This window comes from Anomaloglossus baeobatrachus, chromosome 4 (genome assembly GCF_048569485.1).
Source record: "Anomaloglossus baeobatrachus isolate aAnoBae1 chromosome 4, aAnoBae1.hap1, whole genome shotgun sequence".
Lineage (NCBI taxonomy): Eukaryota > Metazoa > Chordata > Amphibia > Anura > Aromobatidae > Anomaloglossus > Anomaloglossus baeobatrachus.
The window spans coordinates 363,751,475-363,776,152 of record NC_134356.1 but is presented as its reverse complement, the minus strand read 5'-3'; the positions used below and the strand labels follow the sequence as shown (position 1 = coordinate 363,776,152).

Genomic DNA, 24,678 nt, shown 5'->3' with positions numbered 1-24,678 from the left:
AGTTGGGGATTTGGAAAGGATTAATGGTGTCCTCAATTCTGAGAAATGCAACCAGATACTTATCTATTATGCTATCCCATCAATGAGGCATCTGATTCGATTCAAATTTGTTCTGTAGCAGGACAACATCCTCAAATATACAACCAATGTTATTAAAATCTATCTTTACTGTAAAGATCAAGGAGTCCTAGAAGTGAATGATCAAGGAGTCCTAGAAGTGATACGATTCTCCCCTTCCTCACTTCCCTCAGCTCTGATCTGAAAATTGAGTTTGGGATTACATATAAAGATGTAAGGATTTACAAAGGCCTACATCCACAGAAGATCTGTTGTTATTTCTCAAAGATGTTTAGAAAATCCCCACTACTGAGTTTCTTTATTTACTGTGTGCAGATGTTCCAAGAATTTATACTGTTTTAACCCCTTCACCCCTGGGCGATTTTACATTTTCTCTATATAATTTTTTTTTTCCTGCCATCCACAGGCCTAGCCTCACAAAGACATCTTGACCTGTTACAGACTAGTCATAGTTACAGGGCACCATGGCAATCTGATTATATTGTACATGGGATATGTGATATAGGCTTATCATTTACCTCATGTGGTGACATTCATATATCTGTTTATACTGCCATTCTCATGTGGTATTACATTATGCTTTATTGATTGGATCTATAGTGATGGAAGTGTTTTTTGTATGTATGGGATTTTAAGTGATTTTAACTATGTATGTGTCTATTTGCCACTTTTCTACTAATAAAACTTAGAATTATTTTTGCACAATCAAGGTTCGCCGTAGACATTATTTACTAACCACAAAGCCTGGTGCCTTATATGTACTTTGGTTTGTTTCTGGAGGTCTATATGTTATGGTACATGGCACATGGCTTTGTCTAATTATTAAAGGTGGTGCCTAGCCCCCTCTTTTTGGTCCATATTTTATAGGAAGAAAATTTCAAGTTTGGTGAAATTGCAAAAAAGTGCAATTGCACGATTGTTTTGAGGGTGATTTGAAATTTTGGGTTTTTTTTCAATATTTTTTCAAGACTTTATTTAATATTTTTTATTCATGTTACTAGTCCCCTTAGGGACTTTATCACTGCACAGCACAGTCCAATCACTTCTGATCAGAGCGATGCTTCATCATCGCTCTGAGCAGGACAAATGCTGTGTTACTGTGAGTGTTATCGCTCTGCCAGCATTCAAAGGGAACACATCATATCAGCCACAGGGGTTTTCATCTGACCCCATGCTATAATGCCAACCTATTGGCACCGAATGATCACATAATGGGACTGCCGATAGTGGCAGGGAATGGCGCAATCCCAGCCGGAGAGCTTCAGATCACACTGTCATTTGACAGCACGATCTAACGGGTTAACAGGTGCAGGTGGATCAGAGATCGGATCAGCAGAACTGTGCGGGGAATAATTTAGACTCTCCACGTGAGCCCACGTTAAAGGGACAGACATGGCAAGGACGTACCGGTACGTCCTTGGCCGTGAAGGAGTTAAAGAACTAAAAGGGAGGTCACAACAAGTATGGATTTGATTTAGAATTCTATTTTGTTAATTGACTGCATTTTGTTGATAAAAATAAACTATCAACACCTTTGTTTTTGAAAGCATTCTTACTTTTCAGCATTTTTTTCATACCTGGTTAAATCAATGTAGCATTCATTCTTCTACGATTAAACTTCGGCATTAGAGCCATTACTATTATTCTCTGTATTTTTTGTCTATGACTTCAGAAATTAAAACAATTTCTTATCTGAGCTAGTGTTTATTCCCTGCATCTGTTCTTTGATTTTAAGAAACAATGGAACTAATTTTGGACATAAATAGATGTTCTGGATAAAACAGCAAGCTCTATGAAAGCACAAAGGAAAGTTCTTAAAGTCTCCATGTGTCTTTCACACACTAGTAATTTTCCAGTGCCACATCATTAGCGATCAGCAAAAGCTGACAGAAGTATCTGAAATAAGCAGCATCTTCACAATTCATACAAACTATTATCTGACAAAAGGACAAAACAAGTGAGCGTGCTGAATGCTTTCTAAGCCGGGAAGGCAGTCTAAAGCATTTACTAAATTACATGATACCAGAAAAATCTCAAATTCACTGTATAATACTTTTTGCAGCAGAAATTGTAGACAAAGGTTCCAAAGAGGGAAAGTTAGTGCAGTGTGCAGCTATAACCTATTAGATAATTTACGCTAGTTTCTAAAAGGAATTGCTAAAATAATAGATTGAATTGCAGTGACTGTTTTTGCCAGGCTTGAAGAGTGATATGACAATAAGTATTTGTATTCTACTGAACATCGTCGAGAAGCCAAGAGAATACTGTTTGCTTTGGCTGCTGTCATGTGTTGTTTTCACATGAATCAAACTTGTTTTGACTGATTTTGGTAATATAAGGTCCACTGTACAAAATAATAAATTCATATGCGCAGACTGTGAACAGTGGCACACAGAATACCTTCAGAACGAATATTATACACCTCCATATCTCGCAGTATGGTGCCTCAGTAAGGCTGTGTCCAAACTTTGCGTTTCCACCTGCGTTTCCGCAGCGTTTTGAGCAGGAGCGTTTTCATGCCAAAACGCATGCGTTTTGATTTTCCATAATAGTCTATGGAAAAGGATGATTTTCCGTCCGCACTTTGCATTTTAAAATTCTGTGTTTAATTTGCATAAATTGTGGCAAAAACTATGCGTTCAAAGAAGCAGCATGTCAATTGTTTTTGCCATTTCTGCAGCGTTTTGATAACATTGAAGTCAATGAGAAATGTGAAAACGCAAGAAAAATCTAAATTCCAGCGTTTTACATGATTTTTAGGTGCAGAAAACATGCGTTTTGGACTACATAAACGCATGCTTTTTGGACATCAAAATAATGAAAAGATATGTCCCTTTACACACACACATAGTCCAACAACTGAATTAATGAAAAATATTAATTTATTGCTATTTTACCGCTAAATAGTAAAAAAACGCTATAATTATATGAAATATAACTATTTTCTTTATATTTTCATAAATTATATTTGTGGCCCTTTTTTTTCTCTTTTTTCATTATGTTTGACTGTTTAAACTTTATTTAACAGTGTCTTTATGTTCAAAACGCTTCTGTCAAAACGCTATTGAAAAGTATGTAAAGAGCGCTAAAAACGCACCTAAAACGCGGTAAATACGCATGCGTTTTTAGCGCTATTTTGTGGTCAAAAGCAACTTTGAGCAAAATCAATTACTGCCAGAGGGTGCGTTTGGAACTGCAAGTAGGACGACGCAAAGTGCGGACACAGCCTTATGCAGTATATTCTTCTGTATAAGCACTGTCTTAAAACCCCCATAACACTATGAGCGATGTGTATAATATAAAATGGAAGGTACAATATCAGCTCATATAATTCTCTGTGAACGGTATTATATGTCGGTACCACTTGGCTGCTTTATTAAATCATTACTCTGGAAATTTTTTCCATAAACTGCAAAATTGGTGTACCTGTTTTGGCAAAAGTTCAACTTCCGGGTTGTCTGTCATCTTGGTTCCTTCTCCACCATCAAAAGAGGGGAACTAGCCCCAAAAAATGAAGCAAAAATGCAATAATCAAAACAGATTAATATTGCAGAATAATATTACCTGCAGAAAAAAAGTGCAATGGAAAAAAATAAAAATGTTTTTGCAAATTTTAAAATAGCTGTTACTCAACTGTTAGGGCTTGTTTCTTTTGGCTAAGGCTAGTTTCACACTTGCGTTGAATGGTATCCTTTGCATTGCGTTATGTGACGGATGCAACGGATATGTTGCATATAGTGGCACAACGGATGCTGCAAAACAACGGAATCCGTTTTGATTTTTTTTTTTTTTTTTTACAGTTTTACCGGCGGCAGACTATTGTGAACGATCAGCTGATCGCTCCCAGTAGCCGGCCGCCGGGTGATCAGCTGATCGCTCCCAGTAGCCGGCCACCGGGTGATCAGCTGATCGCTCCCAGTAGCCGGCCGCCGGGTGATCAGCTGATCGCTCCCAGTAGCCGGCCGCCGGGTGATCAGCTGATCGCTCCCAGTAGCCGGGTGATCAGCTGATCGCTCCCTGCAGCCGGCCGCCGGGTGATCAGCTGATCGCTCCCTGCAGCCGGCCGCCGGGTGATCAGCTGATCCCTCCCTGCAGCCGGCCGCCGGGTGATCAGCTGAGTGCTGTCACTTGCTGGCGCCCGGGCATGCCGGTGGGCGGGCGCTCAGCTGAGCGCTGTCACTTGCCGGCGGCCGGGCATGCCGGCGGCCGGGCATGCCAGTGGGCGGGCGCTCAGCTGAGCGCTGTCACTTGCCGGCGCCCAAGCGCTCAGCTGAGTGCTGTCACTTGCCGGCGCCCGGGCATGCCGGCGGGCGGGCGCTCAGCTGAGCGCTGTCACATGCCGGCGGCCGGGCATGCTGGCGGCCGGTCGCTCAGCTGAGCGCTGTCACTTGCCGACGGCCGGGCGCTCAGCTGAACGTTCGGCCACCGCGAGCCAAAATAAAGTTTGTGATTTAAATAAAAAAAAAAGAGCATGCGCAGTGAACTCCAGAGGATTCCGCCGCTCAAAACAACATTACATGCTGCGTTCCTCCCGCTGGGCGGAAGCAACGGAGCATCGCCCAGCGGAAGCAACGCAGGTCCTTTTGGCACAATCCGTCAACCATACAAGTCTATGGGAAACAGCGGAATCCGTTAACGGATTCTGCTGTTTTCCAAAAGGGCGGATTGTAACGGAAGGAAAACAACGAAAGTGTGAAAGTACCCGAAGGCAAATTAACCCCTTAATAGGAAGCTGTCATGCTGAAAATAGTACCCGATTGGCCGGCTGGATGTTATAGAGCAGGAAGAGCTGATCAGATTGATGTACATTTTTGTGGGAAATAGTTGAGTAAAACTTGCATTTTATGTATTGATATCCCTGGTGTTTGTATGCCTGAGTCCAAAGGGTGGTCCTACTAGTAACTGAGAGAATTCCTTGTATGACGGTGCATGCAGATAGCTGTCAATCACTAGTAGGAACCGCCTACTAGTCTCATATCTACAAACACCAGGGATTTCAATGAATAAAATAGAAGTTATACTGAATCTTCTACATCAACAATTCTGCTCAGCTTTTCCTACTCTGTACTGAGCTGCCTGTACAATGTGACAGGTTTCCATAAACGTTACATGCAGTGGGGATTTTCTTTTCTGGTAAAGCTAAGTGGGATAAAGCTTATGGTTTACAGCTAATTTAAAAAGTAAGCCTATGTTCAAAATGTTTTATATGACTATGCAAAATAAATGAAAGATAAAATCACGAAGTGCTTGAGTTTTCACCCTGGTCACTGAAGCACATACTAGAAGCTGACATTTTCTGTTCCCTGCAATTTTAAGATTGATTAGAATTTTTTTCAAGTTGAAAAAAAATCAATATTTCAATCAACATTTTATCAATAATTTTCAAACATCAAGGTAATTTTTCTCCATTCCATCTCATATTCTTAGAATGGATATGTTCTAACATTATGATCAATCAATCATAAGAATAAAGAGACCTTGAAAAGTTCTTTTGTCTTAAAATGAATGGGAATGTTTTGTCATTTCTCGCACAGTGAGTGGCCAGGAATGTTGCTGTACAGGAAAATGCTGGAAAACAGCAGCAGCATTGTTGCTGTCTCTCCTTAAATTCAGGGATCAGTGCGCGTTGCAGTGTTTGGGCCCCACACTGAAGAGTAAGGCTGTGTGCGCACTTAGCGTTTTTACCTGCGTTTCCGCAGCGTTTTGAGCTGCAGCGTTTTAATGCAAAAAGCATGCGTTTTGATTTTCAAGCAAAATCTATGGAAAATAGGGTTTTCTTGTGCGCACAATGCTGTTAAAAACGCAGCGTTTCAGTTGCAGAAAATTTGACAAAATCTCTGCGTTTAAAGAAGCAGCATGTCAATTGTTTTTGCCATTTTGGCTGCGTTTTGCTAACATTAGAGTCAATGAGAACTTTCAAAACGCATCCTAAATCAAAATCCTAGCGTTTTACATGCTTTTTTGACAAAATAAACGCATGTGTTTTTGACATTATATTAAGGGCATGATATATCCCTTTACACACACACATAGTCCGACAATTAAATTAATGAAATTCAATAATTTAACTTTATTTCATACATAAATATTAGAACACAGTTATCAATTTAAAAAAATTTGCTATTTTGTATTTGATTTTAATCATGATATTTGTTAACATTTTTTTCTTTTTTTTTCATAGTGTTTGAATGTTTGAACTTTATTTAGTAGTGTATTTATAATCAAAACGCATCTGAATTTAAGCAATGAAAAAGCATGTAAAACGCGGCCAAAACACGGTAAAAATGCAAGCGTATTTGTAGCGTTTTTGTGGTCAAAACCAAATTTGACAGACAATTTCTGCCAGAGGAAGCGTTTAGAACTGCAAGTAACTCAACGCAAAGTGCGCACACAGCCTAAATGATGAGCTTTTGCCTGGGCTGGTCACCAAGTTTACCTTAGGTCTTACTAACCAGTTAAATTGATGGTAGATTAATGACATTCCCCACAGAAGTGAAATTTGGCTTGCCATAGTACTAAAAACCTTACTAAATGTCTTTGAGTAGAATTAACCCCCTTTACCCCGGGCAATTTTCCGTTTTTCATTTTCGTTTTTCCTCCACTTCTTTCGAGAGCCATAACTTTTTTGTTTTTTTGTCAGTATAGCCATATGAGGGCTTATTTTTTTCAGGACGAATTGTACTTTTAAGAGAAATCATTAGTTTTACCAAATATTGTATTGGAAAACAGGAACAAAATTCCAAGTGCGGTGTAATTGTAAAAAAATTGCAATTGCATAATAGTTTTTGGGTCTTTTATTCACAATGTTCACTATATGGTAAAACTGATGTGTCAGTATGATGCCTCATGTCAGTACAAGTTCGTAGATACCAAACTTGTATACTTTTACTTTTATCTAAGGGGTTAAAAAAATCTACATTTTGTGCAAAAAAAGAATTGCGCTTTTGTCGTCATTTTCCGAGACCTGAAGTGTTCTCATTTTTTGGAATCTGGGGCTCAGTGATGGCTTATTTTTTTGCAGCTTGAGCTGACGTTTTTAATGATACTATATTGTGGAAATGCTACATTTTAATTGCCTATTATTGCATTTTAAAAAATTTTGCAGCAACCAAAAAGCATAATTCTCGTGTTTGGAATTTTTTTTCTCTCCACGCCATGTGGCAATTAAATTACCATATTTTTCGCTTTATAAGACGCACCTGATTATAAGATGCACCCCCAAATTTGGTGAAGGAAAAGAGAATTTTTTTTTTTAATGTTAAATGGGGTCCATCTTATAATGCCAGTGTCCCTCTAACAAATCATATAGGGTATATGTCCCTCATAGCCCCCCCATCGTAAAATTAGCCCCCCTTAATCTGGATATGGCCCCCTTATATTGAATATAGCCCCCTTGTGATGGCACACGTTCCCCTGTGCTGCCATGTCCCCTATAGATCGCTCAAGTCCCCCTGTGTTAGATATCGCCCCCATAGTGCTGCCCATGACCCCTATAGATCGCACAAGTCCCCCTGTGTTAGATATCGCCCCCATAGTGCTGCCCATGGCCCCTATATAGATCCGACAAGTCCCCCTGTGTTAGATATCGCCCCCATGGTGCTGCCCATGGCCCCTATATAGATCGCACAAGTCCCCCTGTGTTAGATATCGCCCCCATAGTGCTGCCCATGGCCCCTATAAATCGCACAAGTCCCCCTGTGTTAGATATGGCCCCCATAGTGCTGCCCATGGCCCTTATATAGATCGCACAAGTCCCCCTGTGTTAGATATCGCCCCCATACTGCTGACTATGGCCCCTATATAGATCGCACAAGTCCCCCTGTGTTAGATATCGCCCCCATAGTGCTGCCCATAGTAAAATAAAACACTCTTTCCTTACCTCCTGCAGCGCTGATCTCCCTCCTGTCTCCCTCCGTGCTTTTCTTCCTCCACTTCCTGGTTCTTCGTGCTGGTCATGTGATCGGCACAGCAGACTGAGATCTCTGCGTGCCTGATCACAGTGGAAGCAGGGACACTGGGGAGAAACGCTGGAGGGGGTAAGTAAAGCTTTTTTATTTTTGAATGAGTAGCAGCATAGGGGCCATATCTAACACAGGGGGGGCATGTGCCATCACAGGGGGTCGCAGGGACAAATAATATGCACCGCTCCCCCAGCTCGTCACTGTGGTGCGATTTCAGCACCACCGGAGATGGACAGCGGCTGTGCATATTATATGAGCGGGAGCAGGAAATCAAAGGCTGCAGCCCGCAGCGTTCACCTTCCCCCAGCAGTGCCCCCACCTCCCCTGGACCCTGCAGTGTATATATATATATATATACCCCCCCCCGTATATTCGGCTTATAAGACGCACCCCCTACTTTCCCCCAAAATTTGGGGAAACAAAAGTGCGTCTTATAAAGCGAAAAATACGGTAATTGATTTTATATTTTGATGATAAGGCATTTCTGAATGCGGCAATACTAAATTTGTGTATATTTTTTATTTTTTTAACTGTTTTATTTTCAATGGGGCGATTGGGGGGTGATTTGAACTTTTAGGTTTTTTTATTTTTTCATATTTTAAAAAACGTTTTTGGGTTTTTTTTTTACATTTTTGATTTGTTTACTAGTCCCTCTAGGGGACTTTATCACTGCAGTGTCCGATCGCTTGTTAATTTTTGTTGATCAGAGCAGTGTCGCTCTGATCAGCAGAAATGCTGCTTTCCTGTGAGTGTCGGCGCTCTGTCGGCTCTCACAGGAAGTTCATCATGGTAGCGTCAGGGGTCATCAGCTGACTATGCGCTAACATGGCAACATATTGGCGCCCTGTGATCATATCACGGGGTCACCTATGGTGGCGGGGAACAGCACTATCCCTGCCATAGCCATTTATATTGCGCTGTCAGTATTTGAGAGCGCGATCTAAGGGGTTAACAGGCGTGGGTGAATCCACCTGTGCCTGTTAGCCACACATATCTGATGATCAGATCAGCGGATACATGTGGGAATTACTACGGGCTCACTGCTGGAGCCCGCGGTAACCAGAGGGACACGCCTAATGACATACCAGTACATCATTGGTGATGAAGGGGTTCTGAGTAAACATTTAGAATTTGCTTGGAGTGCAGTCTACAGTCATTAAAGGGGGTATTCAAATTTCTTTTTTATTTTACTATTGGGCTACATAGAGGCATGTAGGTAGATACCAACTACCTACCTGCCCCACTGGCAGCCCCTCTCCCCCGGCTCAGAGTGGTCATGTGACTGCTCCTGCGGTTATTTTGCTACTTCCTGTGATATCTTGTCGACGGGGCTGGAGCTTTACCCCCGCCCTGTTGACAAACCCCCACCCCTCATCCTCTCCCGCACCATCCCCACATTCCATACTCTCCATTGCCCCTCTGTTCGCTGACTACTCCCCTGCGCTGTGTGTTGAGCTCAGCGTCCTGAATCCTTGCGGCTTATAATAGTGCAAGCAGGAAACAGCATTACCTGCAGATACCTCTGATCTCCTGCATCTCTGGCTTATTACTATTCATAAGCCGCAAACCGTCCGATCACTGCTTTCATCATTGTGCAAAGGGCAGAAGACAAAGCACAGGGGGAAGTGAGAGCACAGGGGGAAGTGAGAGCACAGGGGGAAGTGAGGGCACATGGGGAAGTGAGGGCACAGGGGGAAGAAAGGGCACAGGGGGAAGAGAGGGCACAGGGGGAAGAGAGGGCACAGGGGGAAGAGAGGGCACAGGGGGAAGAGAGGGCACGGGGGAAGAGAGAGCATGGGGAGAAAAATGCACGGGGGAGAAGAGAGCGCACAGGGGAGAAGAGAGTGCACGGGCAGAAGGGAGTGCATGCGGGGGGGACACTGAGGACAGGCTGCACCAGCTCTGACTGTGATTTGGCTAACAATACAAGAAGACTTTGTTTCATTGACCCACAGTTAAATAAAGTGGTGTGGAGGATAAAGTGATAATTCAAGAAGAACAAAAGTTAGAATCACACAAAAAATATATAGGGGTGTTTTAGATGACAATACAGCAGAGATTAGCTTACATTTTTGGGGCGGATTTTGTGGTTGGACAACATCTTTAATGGTTGAGTCACCCCACATAATTTTGCTATTGTGTCCAGCCCCATTGGTCATTGTGACAACTGATACATTTCTAGGCCAGCAATATGAGTTTGTGTGTAAAAAAAAATAAATAAATTATGGTTTAGCCGAAATGAAAATATTCCATATTATAACCCAAGCATGTAGGAATTGTCTTAATTGGGTATGTTGCATGATAAGGTAACTATCAATAGAAGCAAAAAAAAGATATTGTACTTTAGTCTTCTTTTTCTTTTTGATATTGTAAAAATTATAACTGGTTGATTTAGCATATGCATGAAATCATGAAACATTGGTAATTAATGAGTTTACAAAGTTTATAAACATTTATCTGCTGTTGAAAGCTGCAATAACTAGACCTTTACTTACTCTGATTTATGCCCAAATATCACTAGATAAATGGGGTTGTAGAAAGTGCTGAGACTCCAAACTCTATTAGAGCTACATATTATATTAATACTTTGTACATAAAGATATTTCAATGTGCATCTGTCATTAATTTTTCTGTAATCAGTGATCTATTATGCTATATTACCTTTTGCACATTCAGTTACATGATATTTATTAGTTTTTTATGAGCATAGAACATATTAAAAGTTTGTAAGTAAGAAGTGTAGTTTATCTTTTGCCAATTTCTTTGTAATCAGTATAAACTTGTGATATATTCCCTTGTGATTATTAAATTGCATAGCTTTTACTTTTTCAAGTTTCTTTTTTGCCTATCTTGCTGTAACTTTTACTTTGAAATAAATAAGTTTAAGATGTAGGACCCTCATTAAAGTGAAAGAAAGCTGTGCTGCTCTATAAGAGAAGGGTCCATATACAGTGTAGAGAACTACTGTATTCTTCCATAGGTGTGGAGCATTAGAATATTTGATCAGACGGGTGGTGGTTTCCAGGTGTCAGATCCACGTCATTCTGATACTGATGATCTATCATAAGACTAGGTCATCAATTTCTTAGTCCTGGAATACCCCCATTAGGGTATGTGCGTACGCTGTCGACATTTTCTGCTCTAAAAACACACCTCCTTGCTGAAAAACACACCAAAAAATACACTTGCATTTTTGGTGCGTTTTTTTGGTTTATTTTTTCTAGGTGCATTTTTTATTGTGAATTCAATGGCAGGAAGGGCTAAAAAACACAGGAAAAACGGACTAACAATTGACATGCTGCTTCTTTTTTTCTGCACCAAAAACTGCAAAGAAAAAAGAAGCAACATGCACACAGCGTTTCTCACTTCTCATAGACTTTGCTAGGATAAGGATAGACATGTAGATTTTGGCAACAATGTGCACAATAAACTGCACCAAAAATGCATCAAAAACTGCACTGTGTGCACAGAGCCTTAAGGTCACAGATATGTGACTGCATTATGGATGTGCATAATAGCATGCCTTATTGAAAACATATTCCTTCATTTAGCAATTGCTTCTTGGAGAGACTATGCCACTAGACATACGGCTTCCTAGGGCGTGCCTATAACTGTGATGTCCACATTCCAATGAACTGGATTATGCATTAGCTCTAAAACTTTAAAGTAGAGGTAGATGACTATTTGTGGAAGTAAAATTATTTGCATTGACCACCACAATTTTTCTCTTTGTAATTTATCTTATTCACCCTTGAAGAAATAAAGCATATTGCTGCTGGCACACAACCGTGTCCTTTCCTTGACTTTGTCAAAGGTGTTTGTTTATAATTAAATGGGAAATGCATTTTTAAAACCCTTTTCAGAAATCAGTAGAACAAGTGAATATAAGAAACTTTGTAATCAGAAAAATTTGTTTCTTACTCCATCTAATAGCCACATCTCCTCCTTCTGCTTCCTGTACTTATCTACACTGAAAACAAAACAGCTGCTGAACTCTGGCTTGTTTACATCAAAGAAACTGTTAATATGTCAGGTTACACCCCTTATTATGGAGTGTGAAGCGTAGATGAGGTTTGAGGAGCAGAGTAAAGCTGGGTTTACACACTGCAACATCTCAAACGACATCGCTGTAACGTCACCGGTTTTGTGACGCAATAGCGATGTTGTTTGCGATGTTGCAGTGTGTGAAACCTATCAGCGACCTGGCCCCTGCTGTGAAGTTGTAATCGTTACAAATCGTTCAGGACCATTCCTAGGTCCTTTGTTTCCCGCTGTGCAGCATGAAGTTTCAGTGTGTGAAGACTTTGCAGCGACTTTGTTAGCAACTTCCCTTTCAAAAGGCTGCTTATCAACGTCCCCAACAACCAGCTAGGTCGCTCTGCAGGTCCGGATCGCTGTTGAGTTGTTGGCCAGGTTTGCCTGTTTGACAGCTCACCAGAGACTTAGCAGAGACTTAGGGAGGTCGCTATTGCGTCACCAAACCGGTGACGTTACAGCGATGTCCTTTGCGATGTTGCAGTGTGTAAACCCAGCTTAAGAAGCCAGGCAGTGTCAGACACAAAAAGATTGTGCTGACCTTTCTAGGAAGTATTTTGCCTTACTCTAGAGCAGTATTCACATATACATTGCTTAGTACTTCTGTGATTTTTCCTCAATGCTGCTGATGCTTCTGCTTGTGTACTAAGGAATGAAAAGCAGGCTGTACTGTGTACGGAAGTCATAATAGGAGCTAATCTTCTTCCACCGGCTCATAGTCCATTGCAAATTAAGAAAACCTGCATGGGGAAAACTTGTGAAAATGGAGAATACAAGACACGATGGCCAGAAATCCTACTGTAGTTGTAATGTTTTGTAAAACAAATATTAGCCAGCAGTGTTGTGTCAAATGTTCTCACAAGATACTTATATGTTGTCTATGTCTTCATATACAGTATATCACAAAATTGAGTACACCCCTCACATTTTTCATAATATTTTATATTCAGTTGAATGCAACAATGGTTTGCATAATGGAAAACTCAATGTAGTTCTCGGCGGAGAGCACTGTATTGTGAACCTACATTACCTATAACTGCATACAGAATTAGATAAAAAAGAACGGCTATACACAGCATGATAGGGGGTCACAGTGTTAAAGGGGTGGTTCACCCATATTTTTTATTGTCTAGATCGATATTATATTGAGAAACAATGTTTCTCTCAAATACCTTGTGTTGGCAATAGTGCCTGTGAGAGGCGCTATTGCAGGCCGCTGTTCCCCGTCCAGTGACGTACCCGTCAAGTGTTGCACACGTCACATCCGTGCAGCCGGCTGCATTCTGAGCCCATCTGCTCCCTGCTCCTCCTCCCTCTTCCCTCACGGCACGTCTCTTGCTTGCAGCGTTCTGCGAGGAGGGAGGAGGGAGGGGGAGCAGGAGACGCGCTGTGCTGTGAGGGGGGAGAGAGGGGGGAGCAGATGGGCTGTGACAGCAGTGAAACACCGCTCACAGCTCAGTGAGTCTGGAAGAATGCAGCCGGCTGCACAGATGTGACGTGTGCAGCATTTGACGGTGACGTCACTGGACGGGGAACAGCGGTCTGCAATAGCGCCTCTCACAGGCACTATTGCCAACACAAGGTATTTCAGAGAAACATTGTTTCTCAATATAATATCGAACTAGACAATAAAAAATATGGGTGAACCACCCCTTTAAATGAAAAGTGTACATAATATAATCTTGTGTACCTATAACTGATAGATGTGTTTTGGGTCAACTTGACATGTAGTTAATAAAGATATATTCTGCAGATAGTGATTCTGATATGAAGATATTAATATTTAAAAAAATCAAGTTACAGGTGGAATGGTGATAAATAGTATAAACACTGTTATCTTAAGGGCCAGGTTGGGTGGTCCTGCTAATAACTTCTGCTTCAGTTACCTTTTTAAGCCCTGTACGCACTCTGCGGATTTACCTCGGATTTTGACGCGGATTTGCCGCGGAATTGCTGCAGAAAATGTGTCTAACATTTCTGCAGTCATTTCCCAGCAAATCCTATGGATTTTAAAAAATGCTGTGCGCACACTGTTTTTTTTATACCCGTGGATTTACCTGCGGATTTTCCGCTGCGGAATTAATGAGCATGTCACTTCTTTTCCGCAGTTATCTGCGGTTTTTGCCAAAGATAATGGTAAAAACCGCGGGGACCAACTTGCGGAAAATCCACGGTAAATCAGCGGGCAAACCACGGCAAAACCATGGCAAATCGCAGCAAAAACGCGGGAGCGGTTCTACCGCGGGTGCAGGATTCTTTCAGTGGGTCCGTTTTTTTCTTAAGAAAAAGGCACTTTCTAGTGCGCACATAGCCTAAGATGGCAAAGATGTTGAAAATGGTGTCCTTTTAGCCTTGTAGTATTTCCATGTTTTGAAATTTAGGAATATTCTGTGATCGAGTGTTACAAGTAATTAATTTAAAATATAATCTTTTTCTCAAACAGGAATCTTTTGGACAGAGATACATTTTCCAAATCAGATCCATGTAAGTAAGAAGTCAATTTCTTTTTGTATTTTGCATGTCAGCAATATGGTATTTTGGGGATGTTTGATAGCAAGTGTATTCCATGTGTGATAGTCAACACACAAGAGTACTTTATAGCAGAAGGAAAGGATTCACACTTTTCCGTTACCAAATTTAGAACTAATTCATACTAATAGTATGTCCACACGTTTAGGATTTGGTGTAGACATTTCTGCACCATTTCTGTATCTCTTGGCAGGAAAAGCGCAGCCGCAAAAACACACCTTTTTGGTGCGTTTTTGCAATGTATTTTTGGTGCAGATTTTTTCATTGAATAGAATGGATAAAATCTTCAGCAAAAATGCTGAAAGAATTGTCATGTTGAAGATTACTTTCTGCACCAAATCTGCAAGGAGAAAATACTCAATGTGTGCATGACACTGAAAGTTTCTCATTGACTTTTATGGCATCAGAATTTCCAACAGATTTTGTGACAAATCTGCACTCAAAAGTGCATCAAGTAACGGCATAAAAACTCAACTAATGTGTGTACACACCCATACAAATACAAATGTTTGCAGAAGAGAAGGAAAGAGAAAAAGCTGTAACCTTAAAGAAGATCTGTCATAGAATTTCAAAACTGTATACATAATTAAATTGATCTTAGACCGCTCTATCAGGCTGGTGTACTTACATATCAGAACTGTTTTTTAATTTTATTTGAAAGTTTTCCTGCCTGCTTTAACTGATCATTTTATAAGTCATACTATATTAATGAGCTACATTAAATCTCTGCCCACCTAGTCTGACTGACAAGTTCCGTTCTCTGTTGATAATGAAATCTTAGGCTATGTGCACACGTTGCGTCGTATCCATGCTGAAAAATCTGCAGCGATTTGGCAGTGCATGTGCACTTCAAATCGCTTCAGAAACACTGCGTAATGGATGCAGTGTGTCTGCGGAATGGATGCCGATTTCATGCGCTCTGGATGCTGCCTCTCCCATAGACAGAATGGGAGCAGCATCCAAAGCGCACACAATAAGTAACATATTGCTTTTTTGAGTGCAGCGATTTGGATCAAAATTTCTGCATGCAAATCGCTGCGCCCTCAAACGCAATGTGCAAATGGATTATGCACAATCTTCATAGATTATGCTGGGAACGCAGGACACATGCATTTATGTTGCAGTGTAATATGCAGCTTAAATGCATGAAATTACGCAATGTGCGCACATAGCCTAACACTGCTTAGTACAAGATGTCGATTGTTAAGTAGATTTGGTGGCAAAGATTAAGTTTAGTTCATAAATATATGTGGACTTATGGGCCTTCTCACTTTTCTTGCTGTAATCAAATTTACAAAAAGGAACATGTAGCTATACTGACAAGTTAGCACACCAGCTTCACTGGGTCTAATATATCTATTTAATAATTTATGCAGTTTATATTATGAAATTTATTTGACGGATCTTCTTCAAGTATTTATTCAGGGATTACATCTGTTTATATGCCAATGATCCTAAAATTCAGGAGAATAATAGTTTTTCCATAGACAGTTAAGGGTGGTTTACACGCTGCAGCATCGCTAGCGATGTCGCAAGTGATAGCACCCGCCCTCATCGTTCGTACGACATGTGGTGATCGCTGCCGTAGCGAACAATATTGCTACGGCAGTGTCACACGCACATACCTGTTCAGCGACGTCGCTGTTGCTGCCGAACAATCCCTCCTTCAAGGGGGAGGTGTGTTCGGCATCACAGCGACGTCACTGCGTCGTCACTAAACGGCCGCCCAATAGAAGAGGAGGGAAGGAGATAAGCGGCTGGAACATGCCGCCCACCTCCTTCCTTTCTCCTTTCCGGTGGACACAGGTAGGATGATGTTCGTCGTTCCTGCCGTGTCACACACAGCGATGTGTGGTTCCGCAGGAATGACTAACAACCTGCGTAATGAAACACCAATGACATTATGATTTGGAGCAACGTGTCAACGATCATCGTTTTTTGCCTTTGATCGTCGCTCCTAGCTGTCACACGCTGCGATGTCGCTAACGACGCCGGATGTGCGTCACAAAGATTGTGACCCCGACGATATATCGTTAGCGATGTCGCAGTGTGTAAAGCACCCTTTAAACTTCTACTTTTGCTCAGACTAGCGCTTGTTCCCCCTTCTTTACCTCTCAAGAAAAGTGATAAATTAAATTGCATTCAGAGTGGCTGCCACTTTTTTGTGTTTGGCTTCTCAACTTTGGAATTCGGAACTGGGTTTCAGAGCACAATTACATTTATACATCTCTGGGAGTGGCCATACTTGCAGCCACATTCCGACTAGACTGTGTGAGTGAGGCGGGGCATGTCTAGTTGAAATGTGGCTGGGAGTATGCTTGTTGCATACGTGCGGTCACATGTCTGCCCACTCCCAGTGCTGGGCCGGAGAATGTTCACATCACGCAGTATGCGCAATGTGAAGATTCACAATTCTACAGTCATATAGCGTGACTGCAAACTTGAAGTTAAAGGCTGGACAACCCCTTTAAGCCAATCTGTCACCACTGTCAGATTGGCTCATATTAAAAGTATTTGAATCCTTAAGGAACAATTTCATTAGTAGCTGCCAAGTGAAAAAAACTGATGCACAAAATAAAAGCTGGTTACTAGTTCTATATTTCTTTGCTTCAGCTCTTTCTTCAAAAAGTGCCCTAAACTTGTCAATTTAAAGGACTCACAATATATCCAGATCATAAATTTTAGGGACAGGTAATGTAGTGTGGTACACACAATTATTTGATTTTAAGCCTGCCCCACATTTATTTACCCAGACCTCCAGCCATACATTTTGAGCACATTTCAGGCTCCTCCGTTTTCTTAATATACAGTGGAACCTTGGTTAACGAGAACAATCCGTTCTGGAAGTGTGCTTGTTAACCAAGTTACCCGTTCAGCAAAGCAAGATTTCCCATAGGAAATCATTGCAATGCAGACAATTCGTTCCACAACTTGTTAAACGTCCCATCCTGTTCCCCTATTGTGCCATTCCACACATGCACAAACACACACAAACACGTACAAACTCACACAAGCACGCACGCACGCACACGCACATATTATGCTCACCTTACCTTCCGTTCCATCGCCGGTCGCCTGGGACTTGCTGTTCGCTAGTACGTGCTGTGTATCGGGTTACCATCACGAGGGAGGAACTTCCGCTGCCAGAGCGCTGACGTCAAAGGCAGGAGCCTCTTGCCTCTGATTGGCCAGTGCGCTGCCTTTGAGTAGCGGCCGACAGAGGAAGTTCCTGCTTCGTCGCAATGCTTGCCGATACACAGCCTATACCGGTGAACTACAGAACCCAGGATGCCGGCGATGGAACAGAAGGTACACATAGTATGCTCACCTTACCTTCCGTTGCATCGCCGGCCTTCTGGATCTTGTAGTTCGCCGCGAGTATTCCTCCCTCATCGCGATGTACCGGCGAACTACAAGAACCATGAGACCGGCAATGGAACAGAAGGTGAGGTGAGCATAATACTGTATGTGTGTGCGTGCGTGTTTGTTTGTGTGTGTTTTGTGCGTGCTTGTGTGTGTTTGTGCGGACTGCAAGAGCGGGTTAGAGCGCGGTGGATGTACGGAACCGGAAGTGTGTGCGGGGAGTATTTTGCTCGTACAGCAAAGCTTTCTCGTAAACCAAGTTACAAATTTACAGAAAGCTTTGCTTGTTAAGAGAAATTCTCCTTAACTGGGTTACTCATTAAGCGAGGTTCCACTGTATCTTTGTCTTTATCAGACAGCACATCTCTATACCTCTTTGGTTACATCTTTTACATTTTTATTAGTTTTTTTTTTAAAACAGGGACTCACCCTAAATACTTGTAAATAATTTGTGAAAGGTAATTTCATCCAGATAGTAGTACTCTGTTTTCAATACAGATTTAATCTTAGAATAAACTTGGAGAGAGGGAATAAGATTTTATTATCCATTTGGCTTAACTTTTGCTGGCTTAGAATCATTACTGCAGGCAGATTTTATTAACGTCACTGTTTGTGTAGTGTATACTGCCTCTAATGAATTCTCGGTTAATATTTCACCAATTATAAATGATTAAGTGATGACTGCACTGAATTGATATGAGGCCGCCCTCCTAGACTGAGCCATACATTTCGAGGTCAGAATTACTCATTTATTTTATTCTAAACTTGTTTTCCTGATTATTTGTAGCAGTAGGAATTCAGGATTTATTTCACAAAATTAATGAGATAATTGCTGTAGCTAAAAGGCACAGAAAAAATACAGTTCTTTATAATTTTCCGTCACTGCCAATACTGATGTCCAAGTTCTACCACACATGTAACTTCATCGCACTGTGTTCCCTATTAAACTAGTTTAATTAGTTCAGTGTCTATGTTCTTTGTTTGCCAAAGCTGTACATAACTACGATGCAAACAATTTCCAGGATTTTGTATATTCATTCTTGCTATGTTTGTGAATAACATACATACATTTTGGCGCCTGATTGCTCACAGTTTATTATGTCATGAATAACAACAAAGTTCCCTGTTCAAGGATATCATCTCTTTTTACATTCTTGACCCACTGAAACATGGCTGATGGCATTGCCAACGAGCCAATGAATTTGAGCAACGTTGTTTTGATTCGCAATGTTCCCCTTATTCATTAGCTTGTTAGCAATGGTGTTTACCGCCGTTTTTTGTCCTTGCCAATAATCAGAGGACCAACCCAAATAATTGCTTGCCAGCTTTTTTGGTGATTTGAAGGTCACAATGTTTTGAGAACATTACAAGTTAACATCATTACCAAAAATGGTACGTATTAATACTTTAAAATTGCATTTGTGGTGCGTATGTACTGTGTTGACTGAATTTGTAACCTTTTCATCACTGTATTATACTATTTGCTTTTTAATAATGATATAGAATATTTGTGTAATGAACCAATGTGAGCATGTACATTAATTAGTAACAAACTAAAGAGCGAAGTGAATTGGTTAACGTGTCTGTTTATTGTATGGAACTTTAGCTTACCTAAAGATTAGTTTTGTAAATGGATAGCTTCTTCCCGTATACTCATACTTTGATTTTAGCTTTAGAAGACTCAACTGTAAAAAAAATAAAAAAAAATAAATATATATATATATATATATATATATATATGTAATGCAGTACTCAGTCTTCAAGATTAAAATCTATGAAAAAAGTATCAAAGATGCATTTTGGAAAAAATTCCTATGCCTTTCAAACCCTTAGATAGGCTCTTAGTCATCGATCCCATCTCGGTAAAACACATAGCCGAATGACCTCCTCAAAATGGGTTTCAAGAAGATCTGTACTTTTTGCAACCTCTCTGTCATATTACAGTATTTTCTTTCAAGCAAAATATATAATGCCTAATTTTTCTATTTTATGACCCCCAAGGTAAGGCCCTGGCTTCTTATGTAAAGTTCGTGTGATTTAGTTTGGTTCTCATTGAATAGGTTTATTAAGCTTGCTTTAGACCTAAGATTGTCAGGCGATACATACAACTCTTGCTTCTTTTCCGATTTGTAAGCCATTACTTTGTTAAGGTCCAGTCACACTAAGCAACTTACCAGCGATCCCAACAACGATAGGGATCGCTGGTAAGTTGCTAGGAGGTTGCTGGTGAGCTGTCACACTGCGACGCTCCAGCGATCCCACCAGCAACCTGACCTGGCAGGGATCGCTGGAGCGTGGCTACACGAGTTGCTGGTGAGCTCACCAGCAACCAGTGACCAGCCCCCAGTCTCCTAGTTACAGCACACATCAGGTTAATTAACCCGATGTGTGCTGCAGCTAAATGTGCACAGAGCAGGGAGCAGCGCACACTGAGCGCTGGCTCCTTGCTCTCCTAGTTACAGCACACATCAGGTTAATTGCCTGATGTGTGCTGCAGCTATCTGTGCACAGAGCAGGAGCCGGCAGCACAGGCAGTGAGAGCGGCGGAGGCTGGTATCAAAGGTAAATATCGGGTAACCAAGGACAGGGCTTCTTGGTTACCCGATGTTTACATTAGTTACCAGCCTCAGCAGAAGCTGGCTCCCTGCTCACTGCACATTAGTTGTTGCTGTCTCGCTGTCACACACAGCGATCTGTGCTTCACAGCAGGACAGCAACAACTAAAAAATGGCCCAGGACATTCAGCAACAACCAACGACCTCACAGCAGGGGCCAGGTTGTTGCTGGATGTCACACACAGCAACATCGCTAGCAACGTCACAAAAGTTGTTCGTTACCAGCGATGTTGCTAGCGATGTTGCTTAGTGTGACGGGGCCTTTACTTTCCTTTGCGCTAACAACATGTCACTTTTGTTCTGCCTGAGGATTACAGGATAATCTTTTTTCTCCCTACTGCATATGGATTGATTGACTTTTGGATTTTATTGCTTCGTTTCACATATTGTGTCTGCGCATAGTTGTGGGGCAACTAGATTAAAATTGTTTTTCTCCACTTATTACTTAACAGTAAACAAGTATATTATAAATATTTAGTTGGCAATGAAAAAGTCATTAGTTGCCTTGCTAATAAGCATCTGTATGATTGCCTTTTATTTGTTCCAAACCAATGTTACCTAAAGCAGTCATTGCAGAATCCCAAGTGCTGTCTCTTCCCTCCAATGTAATGCTTGAAAGGCCCTCAAGTCATTATTTAGTCATCTTTGTTAACGTTTTCTGGATGGCTTAATTGACTGTCAGTCTACTTATTGTTACTGAGAATGCCCAGTTCCATAATCAGTTATGGCAATTAGCAATCATGGCAGGGGCACTCCTTTTGAATCTATTAAAAGTTACTGATTACATCTATCCTTAGGGTATGCGCACATAGGTTGGATACACAGGGGAATATCTAATGTTTATTATATAAGCAGCATCATAAATACTGTACTTACAGATTTTTTTTTTAATTTTATTTGCTTTTATAGCACCATTAATTTTCACAGCACTTTACGTACATCAGCGACACTGTCCCCATTTAGACTCACAAACTAAATTCCCTATCAGTATGTCTTTGGAGTATTGTGAGAAAACCATGCAAAAACGGGGAGAGCTTATACAATTTTTGCAAATTTTGAGCAATTTGAACCCAGCAAGATAACAGTACTAACCACTGAGCAACTGTGCTGCCCGCTTCCTTCTGTATGGACAGCCAACAGAAACTGGTGCAGGGAAACACATAGAGTTGTTATTACCTGATGGCTGCTTCATTCCTCAATTAAAAAAAGCAACACCAAGAAGTAAAAGTCATGGAATTATAGGAAATCACAAGATTGATAGACATTTAAAACGCAAATGCAAAAAAAATTAAAACAGTCTGCTCACAGTAGGTTGGGCAAGAAGCAACCTGGCATTTTCATGGTAAAAAATTTGCCTGGAATGAAGAATAGAGAGGTTTGGCTACAATACGTTATGCAGCTACACAAGATAATACCATGAATAGGACCATTGTGACATGCCGTCATGAAGGTCTCTTCATGGCATTGTCTACGTGGTCTCTAGACCAATTTTGGCTATCATCCATCGAACACTAAGGCACACTCATCACTGAAGAGGATATACCAAAATTCCAGCCCCTATTGCTCCATTCCAGTCACCTGGCTCCATATGGAGACCACACGGTGATCGGCATGAAAAGACTTACACGTGGAAACATCACACCATCCCTATTCCCTGGATAATTGTTTAGGGTAGCATCATGAATGATAGCTGCATCCCTCTGGTCTTTATTCCATCTTAGTATTTCCCAACATTCTTGACCTTAAGAGCCACATTCAGCACTTAGAGAGGCTCATGAGCCACATTCAGCCTTGAGAGAGGGTCACGAGCCACATCCAGATCCCGCCAACCTTTTCCACAGATATCTCACCAAGGCAGTACACCATGATCTAAGGGTTCCCACAATACCGCCTTTCAGTATTCGTGCATAAAGCACTCCCACCACACTGGCCCATCCAGCTTTCTGTACCTACTTTGACAGGTAGTATCCCATCAGTTTTCCCAGTAGATTCTTGACTTGAACACAACAACACCAGGCAACATAATGCTCATTCTATTGTGAACAGCCTGCATGGCCTAGGTGTGCTACCATTGGCCTGCAGCATTTCATTGGTCTACAATCACTAAAGGAGCTGCCAACAACAGATCTTGGTGATTTGCATGCACAAGTGCATTCAGTATAGCAGAACATTCCTCATATAACTATTAATATCCTCATTGATAGCATGCCAGTGTGTTTATTTTTGTGCTCAGCACTCATACTCGATACTGAATAGAGCATAATGTTTTAAACATTTTGTTTACATTTTTTAATATTATGAATATCATTAACATGTTTATCCATCTTATGATTTCCATGACTGCACGACTTTTCTTCGTAGTGTTTCAATTTCAGCTATAAGCCATGACTATTTTTTTTTCTGGGGGGGCTCTTGAGCTGTGTGATTACTTGTTATATGCAGAATGAGCTCTAGTTTTTATTTTTATTGATACCATTTTGATGTAAATGTCTTTTTGATCGCCTTTTATTCTTTTTTAGGAGTAGGAGAGTGTTGATGAAAAAACAGCAGTTCTCTTATTTTTGTTATCATAATCAACATACAGATATTAATGATATTTTTCATGTGGTGAATGGAAAAATGTGGGTCATTTTATTTCTATAATTAAATTTTTCTTAATATACTGTTTTCACATTGAGAAAACACTAAAAGTCAAGGTAAAAAATATCAGTAAATAACTAATTAACCCCTTATCGACTGTCGATATGCATTTTCATGGCAGTTGTTTTGGGGTCTCAATCCTGTGTCGCTTTTTTACGTAGGATGAAGTGTACTGTGCAGCCAGCGGGTGAAAATCCTACAGGATACAGCAGTTTATTACAGCTGACAACCTGCCACCAATTAACCACTTAAATGCTGCTGTCAATTGTGACACCAGCATCTAAGTGATTAAAAGGGGTTAAAACTCTCCATTTACCACTATTAGCCCCTCAAGATCGTCATTGTAGGTATCAATAGTTGTCATCGCCCCTGAGGTCTTTTGAGTGCGATGGTATAAGCTGAGTCTTAACAAGCCGTGTTAGGCCTCTGTCACACATCCGTGCCTCCGGTACGTGTTTGCCATTTTTTACACGTACCGGAGATACGTGCACACGGGGACCTAGGTAATCCCAATGGTTAGGAGACACGTAAGTATTTAGGAACGGAACGTGTGTCCCTTCCGTACTTACGTGTCTCCGTGAGTTCCATACGCTGACATGTCCATGTTGCTCTGGCAGCACGGGTGTCACACGGCCCTCCAGCCAATCCTGTTGGTTGGTTCCCTTTAAGTAGTGGAATTTCCAATACTGGGACACTTGTGGTGGTTTTTGCTTATCTGGCACCACAGGGGCTCGGCTGATGGAGACCACAATCTATTCAAAAGGAATCTACATTTTAAATGCCAATAAGGGCTACTTCCCATCTGAACCCTGCCATGTGCCCAAACATTTGTTTTTGCCCAGATATGGGGTATCTCTGCATTACGGAGAAATTGCACAGCATAATATGGGGACCATTTTCTCCTGTTAATCCATGTGAAAATTATAAATTTGGTGCTAAAACAGCTTATTTAATGGAAAATATTTTATTTTTTGTTTTCACATTTAACTATTTTAACATTTTGTGAAATATATGTGGGTTAAAATTGCTCAATACACCCATTGGTAAATTCCTTGAGGGGTGTCGTTTCCAAAAAGGCATAACTTGTGGGGGCTTCTGCTGTTTTGGCTTGTCAAAAATGTGATATGGCATCCACAATCTATTCTAGCCAAATTTACTGTCCAAAAATCAAATAGAGCTGTTTCCTTTCCAAGCAATGCTGTGTGCCGAAACAGCAGCTTTTGACCAAATATAGGTCATCATAGCTTTTGGGAGAATTTGCATAACATTATCGGGTACATTTAGTGGGAAAAAAAAAACGTAATTTTCATTTTCAAATTCGACTCTAAACATTTTTTTGATGCCCTCATGGGCTGAGAATGCTCAACAAACTCCTAGATGAATTTCTTGATGGGTTTCCACAATTGGGTAACAATTGTTCTGTTTCTATTCTTTTGATACCTCAGTAGCTTTGGAAA

The 24,678-nt window shown here is 41.0% G+C and overlaps 1 protein-coding gene across 1 annotated transcript in view; it reads left to right on the top strand.

The window, feature by feature from the left end:
• CPNE8 (copine 8) overlaps nt 1-24,678 on the top strand; it is a 406,483-nt gene that overhangs the window by 110,758 nt on the left and 271,047 nt on the right. The window contains exon 2 of the mRNA XM_075345128.1: nt 14,518-14,558. Coding sequence (XP_075201243.1) covers nt 14,518-14,558 — 41 coding nt within the window. The remainder of the gene's footprint in view (nt 1-14,517; nt 14,559-24,678) is intronic.